At 36.9% G+C, this 19,052-nt stretch overlaps 2 protein-coding genes across 9 annotated transcripts in view; one reads left to right on the forward strand and one right to left on the reverse strand.

Annotated features, from left to right (window-relative positions):
• Positions 1-2,483, reverse strand: part of PEX13 (peroxisomal biogenesis factor 13) — a 37,961-nt gene extending 35,478 nt beyond the window's left edge. The window contains exon 1 of the mRNA XM_036873569.1: positions 2,348-2,483. Within this exon, the coding sequence (XP_036729464.1) occupies positions 2,348-2,439 (92 nt within the window). The 5' untranslated portion in view covers positions 2,440-2,483. The remainder of the gene's footprint in view (positions 1-2,347) is intronic.
• A 247-nt stretch (positions 2,484-2,730) lies between these two features.
• The window catches only part of PUS10 (pseudouridine synthase 10), a 68,030-nt gene continuing 51,708 nt past the window's right edge, over positions 2,731-19,052 (forward strand). Inside the window, exons 1-5 of one of the 8 annotated variants that reach the window (XM_036873696.1) lie at positions 3,062-3,187; positions 3,771-3,881; positions 5,861-6,001; positions 8,576-8,839; positions 9,585-9,671. In XM_036873696.1, the coding sequence (XP_036729591.1) occupies positions 5,876-6,001; positions 8,576-8,839; positions 9,585-9,671 (477 nt within the window). In that variant the 5' untranslated portion in view covers positions 3,062-3,187; positions 3,771-3,881; positions 5,861-5,875. The other 7 variants (XM_036873694.1, XM_036873699.1, XM_036873697.1 and 4 more) reach the window with 7 other exon arrangements.

Here is a 19,052-nt window from a genome sequence, read left to right on the forward strand (position 1 = left end):
CTATTGCACACTTAATAGACTACAGTAGGGTGTAAACATAACTTTTACATGCACTGGGAAACCAAAAACACTCATGTGACTCGCTTTATTGCGATATTCAATTCGCTTTATTGCAATATTTGATTTACTTCGGTGGTCTGAACCCAACCTGCAATACCTCCCAAGTATGCCTGTACAGTTACAAGAATGAACAAGATAAATCTCAAAATAAATAATACTTAGTGGAAAAACACTTTGCAAATGATACATACAGTTCGAATGTATTTAAAGTCTAAAAATATACTGAATAATAATACATACATATATACATACGTAATGTACACACAAAGCTAAATACTGAAGTATAAAAACATTGTATACAATAAAAACCAAATAGGGACAGTAGTCACCGTAGGAAAGAAGAATGGGAGGGTTTAACTGTTGCTCTAATTTTTATTTTTTTAAAAATCTGAGGCAAATGTGGTAAAATATTAATATTTCTTAAAGCTGGGAGCTAATACACAAGTATTCATCATCTTACTCTCTACCAGTCTCTAGGTGTTTAAAATACTTCACATTTTCTTAAAAAGTGGGAAAATGGTTAATTTTACATAAACAGAACTTTAATAGATTCAAAAATAAAACATCTCTCTTCTAAAGAGCAGTCCAAATTTTTAAAGAGGGTCAAACCACTCATAAAAAAAGGTAGCAAAGGGGCTTTCCTGGTGGCGCAGTGGTTAAGAATCTGCCTGCTAATGCAGGGGCCACGGGTTTGAGCCCTGGTCTGGGAAGATCCCACTTGCTGAGGAGCAACTAAGCCCATGCGCCACAACTACTGAGCCTGCGCTCTAGAGCCCACGAGCCACAACTACTGAGCCCGTGTGCCACAACTACTGAAGCCCATGCGCCTTGAGCCCATGTTCCGCAACAAGAGAAGCCACTGCCATGAGAAGCTCACCCACCGCAACGAAGAGTAACCCCCACTCGCTGCCAACTAGAGAAAGCCTGTGCACAGCAACGAAGACCCAACGCAACCAAAAATAAATAAAATAAATAAATTTATTTAAAAATAGTAGCAGAAAGTGTCACCCCAACTTAATAGCATAATTAAAGCTTACTACTTATGTACCTTCATTATTAAAGTAGCAATTGTGTTCAAACACCTTAAAAAAAATTACAAGATTTTAGAACATAGCAGAAATACATTCCAGTATGGTGGGGATTTCTATGTAAGTAAACCTACCACAGTAGGCAATCTGACATTCGAGTCTCACCATCTGAATTAAGATGCCCAGATCCACAGACTTAGAGAACAGAACTTATGGTTACAAGGGTGGAAGGGATAGATTGGGAGTTTGGGATTGACAATGTACACACTGCTATATTTAAAATAGATAACCAACAAGGACCTACTGTATAGTACAGGAAACACTGTTTAATGTTCTGTAATAACCTAAATGGGAAAAGAATTTGAAAAAGAATAGATACATGTATATGTATAACAGAATCACTTTGCTGTACACCTGAAACTAACACATTATTAACCAACTCTGCTCCAATATAAAAAATTCTTTAAAAAAATGTCCAGATCCACCCAACACAAAACACGCAAGGCTGTGAAATTCTTCTCTTTTATTCAATTTTAACCTTTTTTGAGTTGTAGACCCATTTAACACTGATTAAAACCAAACAAAAAACCACAGGCCTTAGGAAAAAATCACACACTATCTAGCACACAAAGGCCACTCGTAGGCCTCAGTTTTTAACTCCCGCTTTCAAGTTGCTTTTCCAAATCTTTATCCGAAACATTGCTGAGTTATGCTGGAAAAGAACGCAAACTGTACAAGCTTGAGTTCCAGTTGTGTGAAAGTGACCTTTTGGGCTTTTACCAACTTGTCGAGAGATGGTTAAAAGCTTTAGAGAGACTTTGCTCCCTAACGAGCCGGGGCGGGCAAATGCCTCTCTCACCTGCTACGGACCGAAAGTCTTAACTCTTTAAGGTGGGGGTGGCGGGGGGAAGAGAGTCGTGCAGTTCAGTCTGGGTGTCCCCCAAACAGAAGGGACAGCTACCTGACCCCTTCTTCCAAGCACCGGCACCCAGACAAGAACCCAGGACTATCGCCACCCACACCCCCACCCCCCCCGAAAACGTCGCTGCCGAGAGCCGCCGAGTCAGAAACAGCTGACACCGAAATTCCCCTTACAGGCGCCCCGGCAGCACTTCGACCCCCCTTAAGACTAGGGGTGGGGGTGGGGGCTGGTTGAGAGGGGGAGGGGACACTTCACACCCAACAACGGCCTCAACCGCCTCTTGCCAAGTCCCCGCTACGGCCCACAAAACTCGCAGCCTGAAGAATCGCACACTCACTGGAAAGTGGTGCCGGGTCCTGACCCCGGCCCGGCCCCAGGAATCCGGCGGGTCTCCCATGGTTTCGGGGGAGGCGGCGGCTGGGACGCCATCTCCGCCTCCTCTCAGCTCCCGCTCTGCGCTGGGACTCTCCAGGCCCGAGGACACCAGCTGCTTGAGCGCCAGGCACAACATGCAGAGTACCGAGCCCTCCACCCGGCCCTCCCCTGCAGTCAGGATGTGGCTTGTGGTGCTTTGCTGGCTGAGATTACAGCCTAGGAGGATGCCACTAACCTATGGGAAGAAACGCTCTCTTTTTATTTGCCCTGGAAAGAATTTCCGTTCTAAACGGAGGGTAAGCGCTCATCGATATTTCTGGTGGCGGCTATAATGTCCTAGACGTCAGAGTCCCACGGAGGCTGCCTGGGACAAGTCCTGCACCCGGACGGGAGTAATGCCCCACGCACTCCTCCACCCGCGGGGCAGCTAGGGTGCGTGGCGGCCGGCCAGGCATCTTGACTGATTTCTCTGCAAACAAGCAGAGAAGAATTCACTCAGTCCTCGCGTGAGGGAGCTGGTACTTTTCGTTCTATAGCTCTCGTTTCCTCGGGGAACAGAATTGCTAGACGCAATAGGTGCGTTGTCTTTAGTCTTCCCCGTTCCCTCCGAGGGCTGGAAGGGGTTAAATCTCTGGCTCTGGCTCCGGCTCCGTGGGAGAAGGTGAGGCAAGGGAGGTCTGAGGAGAGGGGCTGAGGACTGCGTGCCGGAGAGGTGTGGATGGAAGCGATCGTTTCCTTCCTGTGGGAGAGGCTTTGTTAGCAAGGAGGGGTGAGTGGGAAGTGTTTTTGGACCCGACTGAAGGTGAGAAGGGCTTTCTTGGTTGGCCAAAGGAAAGACTGGAGGTTAGACCTGGGGTTGAACTTTCCAGAAATCTAGAGTAGATTCCACTGCTGAGTGTATCGGTAGCGCGATGAAGTTACGAGCGCCTTTCTTTAAAAATTCACACCCCAACCCCACCCCACAAGACGAATGACACCCTTCTGTATGAAAATGAGTTTTAAAAGATCCCGGGATGTGAGACTCAACCTGGTTATTTTGCCTGCTCCTGGCCTGTTTGTAATAAACAGTTTCTGTAATCGTTCGAGAAGTGAAAAGAAAAACCATCTTCTTTAGTAAACCAGAGACGGGGCTAGTTACCATTGATTTGTGGCGCAGGGAGTCGATCGCCGTAGGATCCTGACACCTGGGAAGAGATTCTGTTGCAATGATATGTTGCAGTTCTTTGGGTAAAGTAAACACGTAAACGAAAAGCAAACATCTTAAAGGCAACCGACAATGAAAACCTTACAGTACGGGATGCATTTCTCAGGGCTTGGTTTCAAAGATAATAAATCTAATATGGAACAACTGATTTCTGATGTCTTATGAAATCCTGTCATTTCAGCGCTGTACATCAAGATGAAACAACCAAATTTAAGAACGTATTTTTTCCTAATGTTAACGCGCTTGGGAAGTCGCTAGATTGTTGCTAGGTGAAAATGATCTTGAGAAATTTGTAAGCCCATTCGATTACTAACATAATTACGGAAGAGGGTTTTGTTTTGCTCTTTTAAGACCTCTTCAAATTACTCAAGACAGGAGATTTCCTAATTCTGAACGGGTTTGGAAACTTTTTAGAGCCAAGAGATTATAATGTGTCATTTATTGACTAGCGTGATACCTTTATTCTAGTGAACCTATTGGAGAAACAAACATTGTCTTTAAGCCAAAGGGGGGAAAAAAGCATACATTTTAATACAACTATTTAACTTAAGTCTCCTGGGAAATCTTTGATACAAAGTGTTCTTAAGCACTCACTCCTGGATGTATTTATTGGACAGGAGTGTTTATTTGTTTCTCTTTCTGAGTTAAAGGTTAATTCTCAATTAAATGAAATCCTTGACCTTAGCTAATGGAAAGGAGGAGAAAAAAAGGACGAGATAGAAACAGTTTCTCTGTGAGGGGAATGCAGTTGGGATACACTTTAAATGCTGATAATCAGCTCCCCAAAGAATCCCAACCCCTTATCAGCATCAAACTATTAGATTAAATGAGCTGGGGGAAGGGATTCAGATCGTTTGTAAATAACGATGATCACACAGAGCTTCATTATGCAGAGGGTGTTCTTTACATATTCTGTACTTTCTGGAGCTCAAATTTACTTAGGCAATCCTAAATCAGTATTTCCCAATCTGGGTGTCTGAAAGTTTTCACTGGTGTGTCCAGAGAAGCTTGGTTTTCTTCCCTTCCCCTCCCTGACAACTCACGTATTCACCTGAATTAGAACCCAGCCACAGGCAATCTGGTTTTTGTAGTCCTGCCTGCTGAACTTATTTTTATGGTGAAGAGTTCCATAGTACTATCTATTTTCTGTCAAGGATCTACTCTTGATAAGTGGCCACAAACATTTAGAAACTTGCAAGTAAGTAGTGGGTTTTAAAGGGTTAGAAAACACAAACTAATTCTAAGAGTCACATCTTTATAGTAAGCAGTTGGTAAGAGCTTCACCCTCCACAAATATTAAGTTCATTTGAATTATGAAACTGCACAAATTAAAGGTGCCACAATCTTTTATCTCTATGACCTCAGTACCATTACCATGCAATCATGGTTTTATAAAATATCACTAGTTCCTCATTTTAAAGTAATGTGAGCTGATTCATTAATCAGAAGACCTTTTTTACCCTCCAAACAGAATGACTACGTAATTTAATTTTTATTACCCCCTCCTTCCTGGCAACAAGAACCCATTCTCTATGTAGTATTTACTTCCAAGTGAGTTTGTTCAATTTGCAAAAAAGTGGCAACTTGTTTTAGACAATAATCACTCAAATATTTTGCACTTAATTTGTTTTTGTTGGAGTTTTTACTTGTGTATGAAAGGAGAAGCTTTTTCTCATTTTGCTAATAGTTGGTTATTTAGTTATTATTTCATCAAAGTAAAGTTGATGTTTTTGAATCTGATCAGTTTGCTTTGAATACTTGACTGCTTAACTATCATTAAGGTCAGTCAAGTATTACATAACGTAGACTGATCTGATTATTTTTTCTAGCAAACTCATTTCTTATTTCTAACAGGAAAGTTTATTGAATTTACAACTCTGTGTTCTCAAGCAATACTGAATGGTACAAAATAAAAAGCAAAATTACACTCTGTATTCTTGTTTTCATTACCCTCCTTAGAGACAGCCATTTTTTATTAGTTTTTATGTCTTTTGATTGATTTAGTTATGTTGATGCACTTTATCATAATCCAGAATGTTAAAGTCCTTGACAGTTAGAAACTTTTACCTGATCCATCTAATAAATTGCCTTCAAGTTTTTGTTTCAATATGGATATAATGAAAGGGACATTATTGGAGAATACCAAATAGTGATTTTCAAATATAAATGTATTATCTTTAAAGATTTTTATCCTTAAAGGCAACCATATATTTGTCTGTGAAAGTAAAACACAAAAGGTGCTCATTAGTTTTACTTTTTCTTTTTTTCTAGTTGTAGTTATTTAATATGTTTCCACTGACTGTGGAAAACAAGCATGTGGCCCAGTTGTTGCTCAGTACTGGTACCTGTCCAAGATGTATCTTCAGATTCTGTGGTGTGGATTTTCATGCACCATACAAACTTCCCTGCAAGGTAAGAGTATTTTTTCTTTCTTTCTTTTTCCTTCCTCCTTCTCCTTCCTCCTTTCTTTCTTCTTTCTTTCTTTCTTTTCTTTCTTTCTTTCTTTCTTCTTTTCTTTCTTCTTTCTTTCTTTTCTTTTCTTTTTTCTTTTCTTTTCTTTTCTTTCTTTCCTCTCTTTCTGTTAAGAAAGGGTCTTAAATCAATACCTGTGTATTTGAGGGCAAGTATCTGTTCATAACTCTTCATTAAATTTTTTAATAAAATAGTTACCGATAATGGTAATTTTGGAATTGCCATTACCATGTAAAATGTTAAGTTCCCTCTTAAGTGATTATATTTAACATTTAATGTAGTGAGATCTTTGTGAAGCAATTCGCTGGTGCATTTAATGTTTGCATAGACCTTTCCTAAAGAATATCTAAACAGAATATCACAAAATAGTGCGTCTCACCAGATATTAGTAAAATGTAATGGGGGGGTGGAAGCATGGTGGGTTTGGTTGCCTTTTTTCTTTTTCTGTTTTCTGTATTACCACTTGTTTACACATAGGTGTTTGCAACTCTCTAGAAGTAAATGCTTATTATCATTTACCACTATTAATAGCAAAAGTAATACACTGAGGTCTTTGACATTTATGGTAATATACAGAGAGCTTTGACATTTAATAGAATATTTCATATAAAATATATAACATTTTGTGAAATATATTTTATTCTAACAGTGGTGTTCTTTTCAGAGGCAGATAGTAATTATATACATATGTGTAAGTATGTACTTATAAACAGTACGAATACACCACAAACACACACACACACACACACACATTCAGTTTCCTATAATTAAAAAAAATTGCCCAGGAGTTAGCAATAGCAGTCATTTCTCCTATGTATTTCTATTATTTTGGAAATAATTATATCCAGTATTCATATAGCATTATTATATGTCAAGCTCTCATATAATCCTCACAATAACCTATTAGGTAAGTACATACTATGATTGTCTCTATTTTCAGATGAAGAAACTGAGGCACAGAGAGGTTAAGCAACCTGCCCAAAGTTACACAGCTATTAAGTGAGCAAGCTAGGATATGAACTGTCTGTCTGAATCCAAAGCCTAGAATTTGGAGCTAGAAGACATGGATTTGAATCCCAGTTTCAGCACTTTCCAGCTTCAGTTTTCTTCTCTGTAAATGGGCGTGATGATAACATCCACCTCACAGGATTTTAAGGGACAATATCTAATAAAGTATGTGAAAACACTTTGAAAACTGGAAATGGTACATATGCTATGATGATTAATATATACATCTATATTCCTTTATATGCATAATGACTATGAAGTAATAAGATTGAGTTTGTGTAACTTGCCTTACAATTTTTTTCAGACACATTTATAATCTATTATTTTATACATATGTTGTAAGTTTTAAAATATATATTATAGAAAGAAACTTAGTGTTACCAACTTTTGTATCATCTTATGTAAATAAACATGAAAATATCTGAGGACTTTTCTGGGTAAATATATTTTGATACTTTCTATTCATGTGATATATGTACACATGCATGTATCTGTATGATATATTGACATTATAGGTCTTAGGTAATAATAAACATATTTGTGTGGGCCATAATATGCCTGTATGTGTATATGTGTATGAGTATGTATTTCTCTGTTAAACATTTCATAGGAGAGCTCATGTCTTAATAAAATGAATTAAATTTGTTTGAGTGAAAGATTTTTCCCTTTAGAGTCAGTAAATTGTAATATGAGTGAATTTCAAAAGGATATTTATTCAACAACTGAATAATAAAACCTGCCTAAACAGAAGAAAATTCCTCTGAGTATTTAGATGAGTGGAATGTCTGAAATATGATAATGGTTTGAAAGGAATGCCACTTTTTACATTCCAATACAAAAAGTGACAGAAATTAGGCAAACCAGAATGTAGTAGAGGGCTTTTTTCAATTAATGCCTGTAAATGGTTTGTAATTATGATGCCAAATTTCAGCATTGCCAGCATCTGTTTGCCTTTGTTTAGTAAATTGCCTAGAAATTATTTTTACTTAATAGACTTCTAATCTATGTAATTTTTCATATTTCATATTAAATATTGTACATATGAAGTTTTAGTGGTTGTGAGATTATTAAATAACCTAGCATAGATGGAAATTCAGTTTGCATTTCTATTTGCTAATAATTAGAATTGAAGTTGGTTTTTTTTGTTTCTGTTTGATTGTTTTGCTGAAATTAGCAAGTGAACGACCCTCACAACAGAACTACAGGCCAAATTAATAAATTTGTTAATGGAGCCTTTCCATCTCAGATTTAGGATTTTAGCTTCACTGATGTATGAAACTCTTCTGAAAAAATATTCACACATATATTATAGGAATTAGGAATTCTCTTTTAAATTCTCCTGAAAGCCAGTGCTGGCTAATAAAACTAACTGATTGCTCCAGAACTGATATAAGTCAGCATTGTATAAGTCTGTGATATATCATAATTTTCACGCTTCATCTTACCCTTAAGGACATTGTCAAAGGGTCATTACTTTTTTTCTTTTTTTTTTAATTAACTTTCCAGGAGTTGCTCAATGAACTGCAAAAATTTCTGGAAACTGAAAAAGATGAATTAGTTTCAGAAGTTCCAAACCCACCTCCCAAGAAAATTCGACTACAAGAACTAGAAGATGGGATTGATGGGATGGATAATCTGAGTCAAAATGGAGAGGGAAAGACCTCGATTATTGAAGATGGAAGCATTGCTTCCAAGAACTCAAATTTAAATGTATGCAATGTATGCCTAGGAATTCTTCAAAATTTCTGTGAAAAAGAGTTCATTAAAAAGGTAAACTGTTTTTTTATTAATATGTGATTCATAAAGATTTTCAGTTCTAAAGCCTAGAATTCTTGTATCCAAAGGAGCAATGCCATTCGTTTCAACTTGTTTCACACAAATGGATCATTAGAACGTTTTCTTAATTTTTTTTTAAAAAAGCCTACTATTCTCAAATTACCTTTAGTATCAACATGTCTGAAAATTAATGAAATATGTATCCATGTATTTCAGTTATGAGTGCTGTTCAATTGAACAAAAATGTAGCAGTTTTCCCTTTGCTGTTTAACATAGCTAAGGATTAGAGAAAAGTTCTTCTTAGCATACCTTTTAGTGTCTAGAAAAGACTAGTGTTACAGCTCTGAGGAAGGTACATGATTGAAGGTGGGATTGCTTTTTGTTTTTCCAGGTATCAAGAGTGCTATTTGGCTTATTTGTTTAAAATCTTTTCTGAATTACCAGGTGACTTAATAGAAAAGTTATTTTGACATTCAACAGGTTGTTCTGCAGGTGAGTCCTGGCTCTTTTGGCACCTTGTGATATCAGTCCTCAGGGTCATAGTTGGCAAATATTTGATTTCAGGATGTTTGTGAGAGTTTCCTACTCAAAGGTAAAAGTTTAGGAGTTTTGCAGTGTCATCTCCTGGACCAAAAATTTCATGTTATGAAGATTAGTGTAAAATTTTCAGCAATTCCTGGGAATTTATATAATACTTTTTTATATACTAAAAAATATTTTTTATGTAATACTTTTTTAGGTGTGCCAAAAGGTTGAGGCCTCTGGGTTTGAATTCACCAACTTGGTATTGTCAATCTCCTTCCCACCACAGCTATCTGTAAGAGAGGTAAGGTCATTTACATACATAAAACTATATGTGAAGTACATAATAGAAATTTCTAAAAAAATAGGAAAGTATAAATATTCCTTCCCATATTATATTTTCACATTTTATGAATTTATTGAATGACTGAAAGCATTACATTATTATAGCTGCTTAATGATGTTGAGTGAATGGATGAGAAAAGGAATTATTGGTTCAAGTTAGTTTATTCATCACAGTACTGCCATCTTTTAAAAAAGTCCTTATTCAGTAGCAACATTCATTGAGTGGCATGTTGATCAGAGAAAGATATTTGACCAGGACTTCAGAGATCTTTTGGGGCAGATGTATGTGTTTTATGATGGTCCTAGGATAAGATCATTTAATTTTGATAAGCCTTCTCTTTTCCAGAGTAAAATATAAAAAGACGGCACCTCTTTTAGTCAATGGAAAAAGGGAGAGAACTAGCCTCATATTTATTTTAACTTTTTTCTTTTGGTAAGTGAAAAAAATAATAGTAGTCATTATTGTAACGTTCCTGTGTGTAGAGAAATGATGTGAAACACAAAACTATCTTTGTTAATACTGTTAAATGTAGTTAGAGAGAATGGCCTCTGTAATCTCAAATTATAATGAGCTTGTAAACACATCCATTTATTTGTATGAGGTATATTTTCCCCAAGAATCCCAAAGCATCACCTTACATCTTATACCATCATTTTCTTTGGGTGAATATGTTTATTAGTCCCTAAAAGGCTAAAGATTGACTTAAGACTTGTTGAGGCTGGATAAATGATAGTGAAGAGCTGGGAAGTGAAAAAGAGTAGAGTGATTTTAAGTAATATCTCTGTTGATGACAAGATAATGGAGCAAATGGAAGAGTAAAGGCGGTGATAATGATAATACTGAGGTTTATAAACACTTAAAGTCATTTTCTAGTCAATCATCAATGCATTTCTCACAGATAGGTCATCTCCAGGGTCCAATTTTGGTAGAGAAAAACAGACTTCCAAAAGCTAAGTGACTCACAAAAGCTTTCACTGTTTGAGTAACAAAAATAGGAAAATAAATATATTTTCTAAGTGTGGTTATATATCTTACTACCAATCTTCATCTCAAAGTTTATATTTTTACATTAAAATTTGTATTGTCCATTTTTACCACATGTGATGATTTTAACAATATTAACTTAATATTTGTTGAATACTTATGAAGTATTTATATTCCATATTAGAAATAGAAGATGCTGTTTTAAAAAATAGAATTATTCTGCATAAACTCTTCTTGCTTTTATTTATTTATTTTTGGCTGCGTTGGGTCTTCATTGGTGCATGAGGGCTTTCTCTAGTTGCGGCGAGCGGGGTCTACTCTTCATTGCGGTGCATGGGCTTCTCATTGCGGTGGCTTCTCTTGTTGTGGAGCACAGGCTCTAGGCACGCAGGCTTCAGTAGTTGTGGCTCGCAGGCTCTAGAGCGCGGGCTCAGTAGTTGTGGCGCACGGGCTTAGTTGTTCCACGACATGTGGGATCTTCTCAGACCAGGGCTCAAACCCATGTACCCTGCATTGGCAGGCAGATTCTTAACCACTGCGCCACTAAGGAAGTCCTTAAACCTACGTTCTTATACTTGGGTTTAGAAAAACAACTGCCAAGTAAAGGATGAGGCACAAGTGGCTTGAGCTATGTTTAATTGGAAGATTGGGATTGACATATACACACTACTATATATAAAATAGATAATTAATAAGGACCTACTGTATAGCATAGGAAACTCTACTCAGTACTCTGTGATGGCCTATATGGGAAAAGAATCTAAAAAAGAGTGGATGTATGTATATGTATAACTGATTCACTTTGCTGTACACCTGAAACTAGCACAACATTGTAAATCAACTATACGTATACCAATAAAAATTTTAAAAAAAAAAGTGCTGTGTTTATAGCGATGGCTTAGGAGTTTTAGTTAGTAGCCCAATGAGAATTATGGGTGTGATTAGATAAGTTCTTTGGATTTTCACCCAGATGTTAGAAGTATAGTATCTGAAAAGATGAAGGTGACAATCCTTTTTTACTCAGTGCTAGCCATTCTTAGAGTACCATATTCAGATGGAATGTTCTACTTTAGGAGGAACAAATACAAATGGGAAGGCATTTTGTAGTAGTCCATGTACTAATCCCCCAAACTTGTGAATATGTTATCTTGCATTTTAAAAAAAGGGACTTGGCTGAAGTAACTAAGATTAAGGATGATGAGATACAGAGATTATCCTTAATTATCTAGGTGGGCTCAACCTAATCATGTGAGTCCTTAAAAGTACCCTTCCTGGCTGAGGTGATGGTAAGAGAAAAAGGTGATTGTGGAAGAATGGTCAGAGAGATACAATGTTGCTCACTTTGAAGATAGTGGGAGGGAGCCTTGAGCCAAGGCAAATGAGTGGAATCTGAAAGCTAGAAAAGGCAAGGAAACAGGTCCTCCTAGCCTAGAGCCTCCAGAGAAGAATATGGCCCTTTTGACCCAGTGAGACCAGTGTCAGGCTTCTGACCTAAAGAACTGTAAGATAATAAATGTGTGTTTTAAACCACTAAATTTGTGGGAATTTGTTATAGCAACAATAGAAACAAACACACACTTAGATGAGTGCATTTAGAATGTTGGAGACATCTGAACCCTGGTCACAGGAGCTGCTGCCAAAGGAACTTGGGTTATTTAATTCAGAGAATAGATGATTTAGTGGGACAAATTTGCTCTCCTTAAATATTTGAGGGGTTTTCTCCTGGAGAGATAGAGTAATTTTCAGCTGTAAGGAGGATTATCCAAAACAGGATAGACTGTTTTCAGGAATGGTGAGTTTTCTGTCACCAGAATGTTTAAGCCAAGGCTGGGCAACTACTTGGCAGAGATATATATATAAGGAAGTTGTGAACCTATAGTTGGTTAGACTAGAGACTTTGTTCAGCCTTTACAAACTTTAAGATCCTATATAGTTTTAAGAAAAATATTTATTATAGTAATTTTTAAATGTTACCTTATATTCATGATTGATTCCTCTAAACTCCTACACCACATTACATTACTGCCACACTAAAATTACCATAGAGTGAATAACCCAGACTTATGCTAATATTAGGCTAACCTGGTATTAATGGAAAAGGAGCATTCCAAGTAGGTCCTTTTGAAAGTAAGCACTTTAAAGTCCTGTTCTTCTAGGTTTATCTTTACTAGTATAGTTCAGTAGGGGGCAATATTGTACTATCAGTTTGGCCTACTGGCCCCACCTCAGGAGCAGCGTGTGGGAAACCGTTGTTTACTACTGACTTTTTTGTTTTTAATTTTTATTGGAGTATAGTTGATTTACAATGTTGTGTTAGTTTCTGCTGTGCAGCAAAGTGAATCAGTTATACATATATCCACTCTTTTTTAGATTCTTTTCCCACATAGGTCATTACAGAGTATTGAGTAGAGTTCCCTGTGCTGTACAGTAGGTCCTTATTACTATTGACTTTGAATGTTAATTGTCCCTTAAATGTTACTTTGGTCATATGAAACACCTACTTCTCTATATGCAAATTGGTATAGTTTGAGTTTTATTTGTCAAGTCAAAACCTTTTTTCTCTCACTTGTTATACTTTGTAATATTTCCATGCTTTGCACTAAGTACTATAAGTTATACACAGCCCTAGAAAAGTAGCCAAAAATAAAAGCAGTACCATTTCTGTGGTAGCAGTTTATATTTACAAAATTGTTCTTTTCTTAAATTCTGACAAATGGGTATTCAAAAGACTTTGGATTTTTACTTAAATCTGTGCAGTCTTAACCAGTTTGGGACCATCATCTCATTAAGAATCTAAAGAAAGCAATGACTCCCTTGTCCTAAAAATGCATATATTCAGACTTTTGCATGTATTTATATAGGCCTCTTAAACTCCCAGCCATCAACCTAGGATCTTTCTTAATTGGACACTCCAGTAATTTTTCCCCCTCTGTAATTGATTGATGTGCTTACTTTTTCTAAAGGGCAGTGTTTTTTCTAATTATGATTAGCTCATAGTACAGAATTTGACGAAATCTCTTTGACTTCAAGTACAGAGAGCTACACTTTCAATTTCATATTGTATGTGTAGGCCTGAGCTGGCTATCTTCATTCATTAACCCAACTCTCTAATTTAGCATGCATATTTTTACTTTTCGTTCATTTTCCGTGACTTCTCAATTTTTATTTTGTATGACAAACACCCTACTTAGATCAGTTTTTGTTCTCTCTTACCCAGCATTTCGTACCAACTTAAGGTTCACTTCAATCGATAAACTTTCTGAGCTTACTAAGGAGTTTTCAGACTTTGTAACCCTATTTTTTGGTTAGGTTAGTTAGTTAAGACTTGCTTCAATCTCTATATCGTCCATTTATCCATGTAAAGCATTTTTACAGGGTTGCTGAATGAGGCACTGAAAAGCATGCAAAATTATAGCAATCACTGTCTCGGCCTCTTAGGGATTTTTCAGTAGATTCTTTATGGATGGGTTGAGGGGATGTAACCTTGCTAATGTTTTGCATATACAGGCTGCAACATTTTAAGCCATTCAGAGGACATGAAGCAAACCCATCTTCCTTATGGGAGGTGACCCCAATAGCATACCTCTGTGAGCACAACATCAGTATATGGAAGTCTGCATGATCAGAATCACAGAATCATAGATCTATAGGAGACCTTGGTGACCATCTAGCCTCATTGAAAAATGACATGTATATGGTCGTGATTTGTCAGAGCTCTGGCCATGCCACAACCCCAGGTATAAATCCCTTAAAACCTACTGAGAATCTCTGATAGAGTCCAGGAGTTCCCAACCTTTTAATCTCTGAAAATTTAACGGATCCCCAGTGTCTGTGAATTGGAAAGAAGATATGTTTGGATGATTTTTTTTCAGCCTCACAGATTGGGACTACTTCACTAATCATCTCACTCATCTCATGTGAAGGGGAGAAAACCATAGCTTGCCCAATGTGTCACATTTATTGGAATTTGGGTGTGTCTCCCTCATTCATGCTTTTTTTTTTTTTTTTTTTAATCCACACCATCTGTCCATCTTTTATACTTAGGTGTGTTTTATTTACTTAACTACCTTGGCTCTATGGGCATTGCCTTTTCTTAACTACTGCACTTGTTAAGCCATACACTCGAGAAGGATCAGGGGACAAAAGAATGATAAAATCTAGGTAGAGCTGTTGCATCAGGGGGAACATGGGACTAGACATGGGAGCAGGTTCAGGATTCTGTTACTCCATCTACAATTGGGACGTGTGTTCCAAGGAAGAAAGGATGAGTGACCTGTGATTAGTCAAGGTCTTTGTGGAACCCAAGTCCTGGTTAGTTTAGGGTGGGCAGTCAGCAGTCCAGCTGTCAGGGAGTCAGAGCAGGTATTGAATAGGTTTAATAACTCACTATTAGAGGGTACAGGTGCAGGGAGACCAACAAATAAAGCAAGAACCATTTCCTGAAGTCACTGAGCCTTGTAACAAGGAAGAAAAAATCATATTCCCACGAATGAGATGCCATGGTGAAGTAGGAAAAGGAGCAAGGCTAATTCTAAAAACCATCACAATAATGTATATTGGATTCAGGAATGCAGTTGGTGGAGTATTCAGACATATGTTTAAATACTTGAAGATGCGTATGTTTACTTCCTAGCTTTGCTTTTTTCTTGGCCTGAACCAGCTAAGTACAGGCAGAGGAGGCAGCAAGAAAGAAAAGGTTGCTATGGCTAATCCACCAGTGTGGGTGGTTGAGAGGTAGCAGGGTGTGTTAAGAGCATGAGGCAGCCTTAAAATTTTGAAGTTTATGTTTTAATTTGTATGGTCTTATTCTCATGAATTGTTACATTTTGCATCTTTAAAATTTATAGTGAGAAATGGTTATATAACAGAGTTAATAGGAATACAAGATGAAGCAAATCCTTTTTCTATTTCCCCATCAAATGCAACATATTATCACATTGCTACTTACCAACTGTTGAGTTCCTTATCAAACTTTCTTTTTTTTTCATTCAGTTTTAGGACTGCATGGCCTAGTGGACTAAGTTTCAAAAAAAGGGAGCTTCTAAATTAGACTCTGCCTATTTCAGATTTGGGTTTCTTTTGTTACATAGAGAAGTCATCTCAATTACCCTTTTTGCTGAGATCACCACCGTGTTTTAGACTTAGTAATTCTCAACTACTAAGTGATTATTTTTGAAAAATCATTCATAATAACTTATATATACAATGTATGTATATAAAGTGATAGTTTATATGTGAAACAGCCACACCACCACAATGTGTGCTTATGTTTTAGGAGCAGTAAGATACAACCCCTTTCTTGGAAAAAACAAGGGGCAGTAGCTGCTACCATTTATTGAGTATCTGTAGGACAGTGTGCTGCCTGTGCTGTCTCATTTAATCATAACAACCCCTTGAAGTAGGTAGTGTTATTATTTCTATTTTACAGGTAATGAAATTGAAACTCAAGGTTACACTGCTAATAAATAACAGAGCTAGGATTTAAATGCTCATGTATCCAACTCCAAAGTATATGCTTTTGATTATTGCTGTCCCCTACTTACTACCTACACTGTGATTTGGTCAGATAGATATCAGAAGTGGGTTATTGTGTATCTGTGTTTACAGGAGAGGCTTAGTCTAGGTTTTGACCTTTACACTCAAATGGTATAGTATCTTCAAAGTTAGGGAAAGGATTCTTGGTAAAAATATATATATATATAAAAAATATATATATATATATATGGAACCAGAGCTCTTGTAATATTTTAAGGAGAGTAATAATTTAACAAACATGATGATAAACCACCAATTTATTTGGTGATTCTCTAAAATTACAACTTTGAAAGTAAAATTAAAATTACATTTTTTAGCACTTTCCCACCACACTTGAGCTCAGGTTTTGTTATCAGATGACTGGAATAGGTACAGAAGAGGTTTTAAATCAAATATCTTTTTGCAGCAGGTGTCTTAAAATAGAGGAATTTCCATTCATTTTTGTGAGGAGCTACTTCTGTTTTTCCTTTAATCTTAGGACGATTGGTAGGTGTGTATGATGATGAATTATTATGTTATTCCCTTAATAATTAGAGGTGGGCATGTCAGGATTTCAGCCATGTCCTTTTGTCATGTATACTCCAAATATCCAAAAAGAGGGAGCTGGTGCCACCCTGAAGTCAGACAAATCCAACTTCATTATTGACTTCTCAGAAACCTCTTTCTTGAGAACTAGTACTGGTACTTTCTTACCTTTAAAAATAAAGAAGAATTAGTAGTATTAATTAATGGTAGTGCTGCAGCTGCTCCTGCTTCTTTTTTAAAAAAAATTAGGTTGTACTGCTTAAAATATTGGATGTTATCTTTACAAATCTTTCCTTTTATTTTTAAAAATATTTATTTATTTATTTATTATTTTGGCTGCACTGGGTCTTAGTTGCAGCACGTGGGATCTTTGTTGCGGCATGTGGACTTCTTAGTTGCGGCATGCGAACTCTTAGTTGCAGCATGCATGCGGGATCTAGTTCCCTGACCAGGGATCGAATGCAGTCCCCCTGCATTGGGAGCACGGAGTCTTACCCACTGGACCATCAGGGAAGTCCCACAAATCTTTCCTTTTAAATGAAACTGTTTTTCCTTACCAGTATTAATACAGGATCAATATTAGTGGAACCTATTTTCTAGAGTAAATACCATTCAAGGAAATGGTATCTGAGAATTTTTTTTCCTAAGAAAAACTGGGTATCTTTTTCCTTGCCATTATTTTTATTATGCAGAGTTATCTGATTTTTTTTTTAATATGATAAATATTTTTCAACCAATTTGGACACTCATCGTTTATAAAACTCTCATGTGAAAGGCCTTAGTTTAGCATTGGATTGTCATTTCACAGTGTTACTTCCTTTTTATTGCTTGTAGCTTTTGGTTTAACAGTTAGTGGGTCGGAGATCAGATGGGTGTATGGCTGTCTCTACAACCTTGGCAAGAGTGCTCAGAGCAGGTACTGGCAGAAGGAAGAGGGCAAGTTTTTTATTTAAGAGGTATATAATTATATAAATTTTTTATTTAAAAATTTATATATATGGCAAATTAAAGAGTCATATATTATTTTTATTATCATTTAAAAGCTATTCAGAGAATTCCCTGGTGGTCCAGTGGTTATGACTAGGTGGTTTCACTGCCGTGACCCGGGTTCAATCCCTGGTCAGGAAACTAAGATCGCACAGGCCGCGCAGTGCAGCCAGAAAAAAAAAAAGACAGTTATTCATATAAGTAACTGTTGAAGTATTGATGTGATTGAAACTCTTGATTCTTTTCTCTGGTGGAATCTCAGTTTTTCTCTGAGGTGGTTGTTAAAATGTTATTGTGAGTATCTGGGCAGGTATAATATGAGGGGAACTAATTTGTGGGGAAAAATAAAATGGATTTTATTTAGATGTGGTCATGATGTATAAAAAAGGAAATGAAATAATGAAATAGATACGTTGGTATCAACACAGGTAGCCCTTTTATTCTTATATAAAGAATCATATCACACCTATTAGAATGGTTATTATAAAAGAGACAAGAAATTGCAAGTGTTGGAGAGAATGTAGAAAAAGGGGAACTCTTGTACACCGTTAGTGAGAATATAAATTGGTGCAGCCACTATGGAACACAGTATGGGGATTCCTCAAAAAATTAAGACTAGAACTATGATATGATCCAGCTATTCCACTTCTGGGTATTTATCCAAAGAATACAAAATTACTAATTTGAAAAGATATATGTACCCCTATGTTCATTCAGCATTATTTACAATAGCCAAGATATGGAAACAACCTAGATGTTCATTGAAGGATGAAAGGATGAAGAAGATGTGGTATATATACACAGTGGAATATTACTCAGCCATGAAAATAATGAAATCTTGCCACTTGCAACAATGTGAATGAAACTTGAGGATATTATGCTAAGTGAAATAAGTCAGAGAAAGACAAAACTGTATGATTTCACTCATATGTGGAACTTAAAAAAACAAATGAACAAATAAAGCAAAACAAAAATAAACTCACAGGGGACTTCCCTGGTGGTCCAGCTGTTGAGAATCTGCCTTCAAATGCAGGGGACATGGGTTTGATCCCTGTCAGGGAACTAAGATCCCACATGCTGCAGGGCAACTAAGCCTGCGCGCCACAACTAGAGAGCCCACGTGCCGCAACTACTGAGCCCACGCGCTCTGAAGCCCACGCACCACAACTAGAGAGAAGCTGGCACACCACAACAAAAGATCCTGTGTGCCGCAACGAAAGATCCTGCATGCTGCAACAAAAAGACCCGACACAGCTAAAAATAATAAATAAATATTTTTTAAAAACCCCTCCAAACTCACAGATACAG

This window comes from Balaenoptera musculus, chromosome 13 (assembly GCF_009873245.2).
Source record: "Balaenoptera musculus isolate JJ_BM4_2016_0621 chromosome 13, mBalMus1.pri.v3, whole genome shotgun sequence".
Taxonomy (NCBI): Eukaryota; Metazoa; Chordata; class Mammalia; order Artiodactyla; family Balaenopteridae; genus Balaenoptera; species Balaenoptera musculus.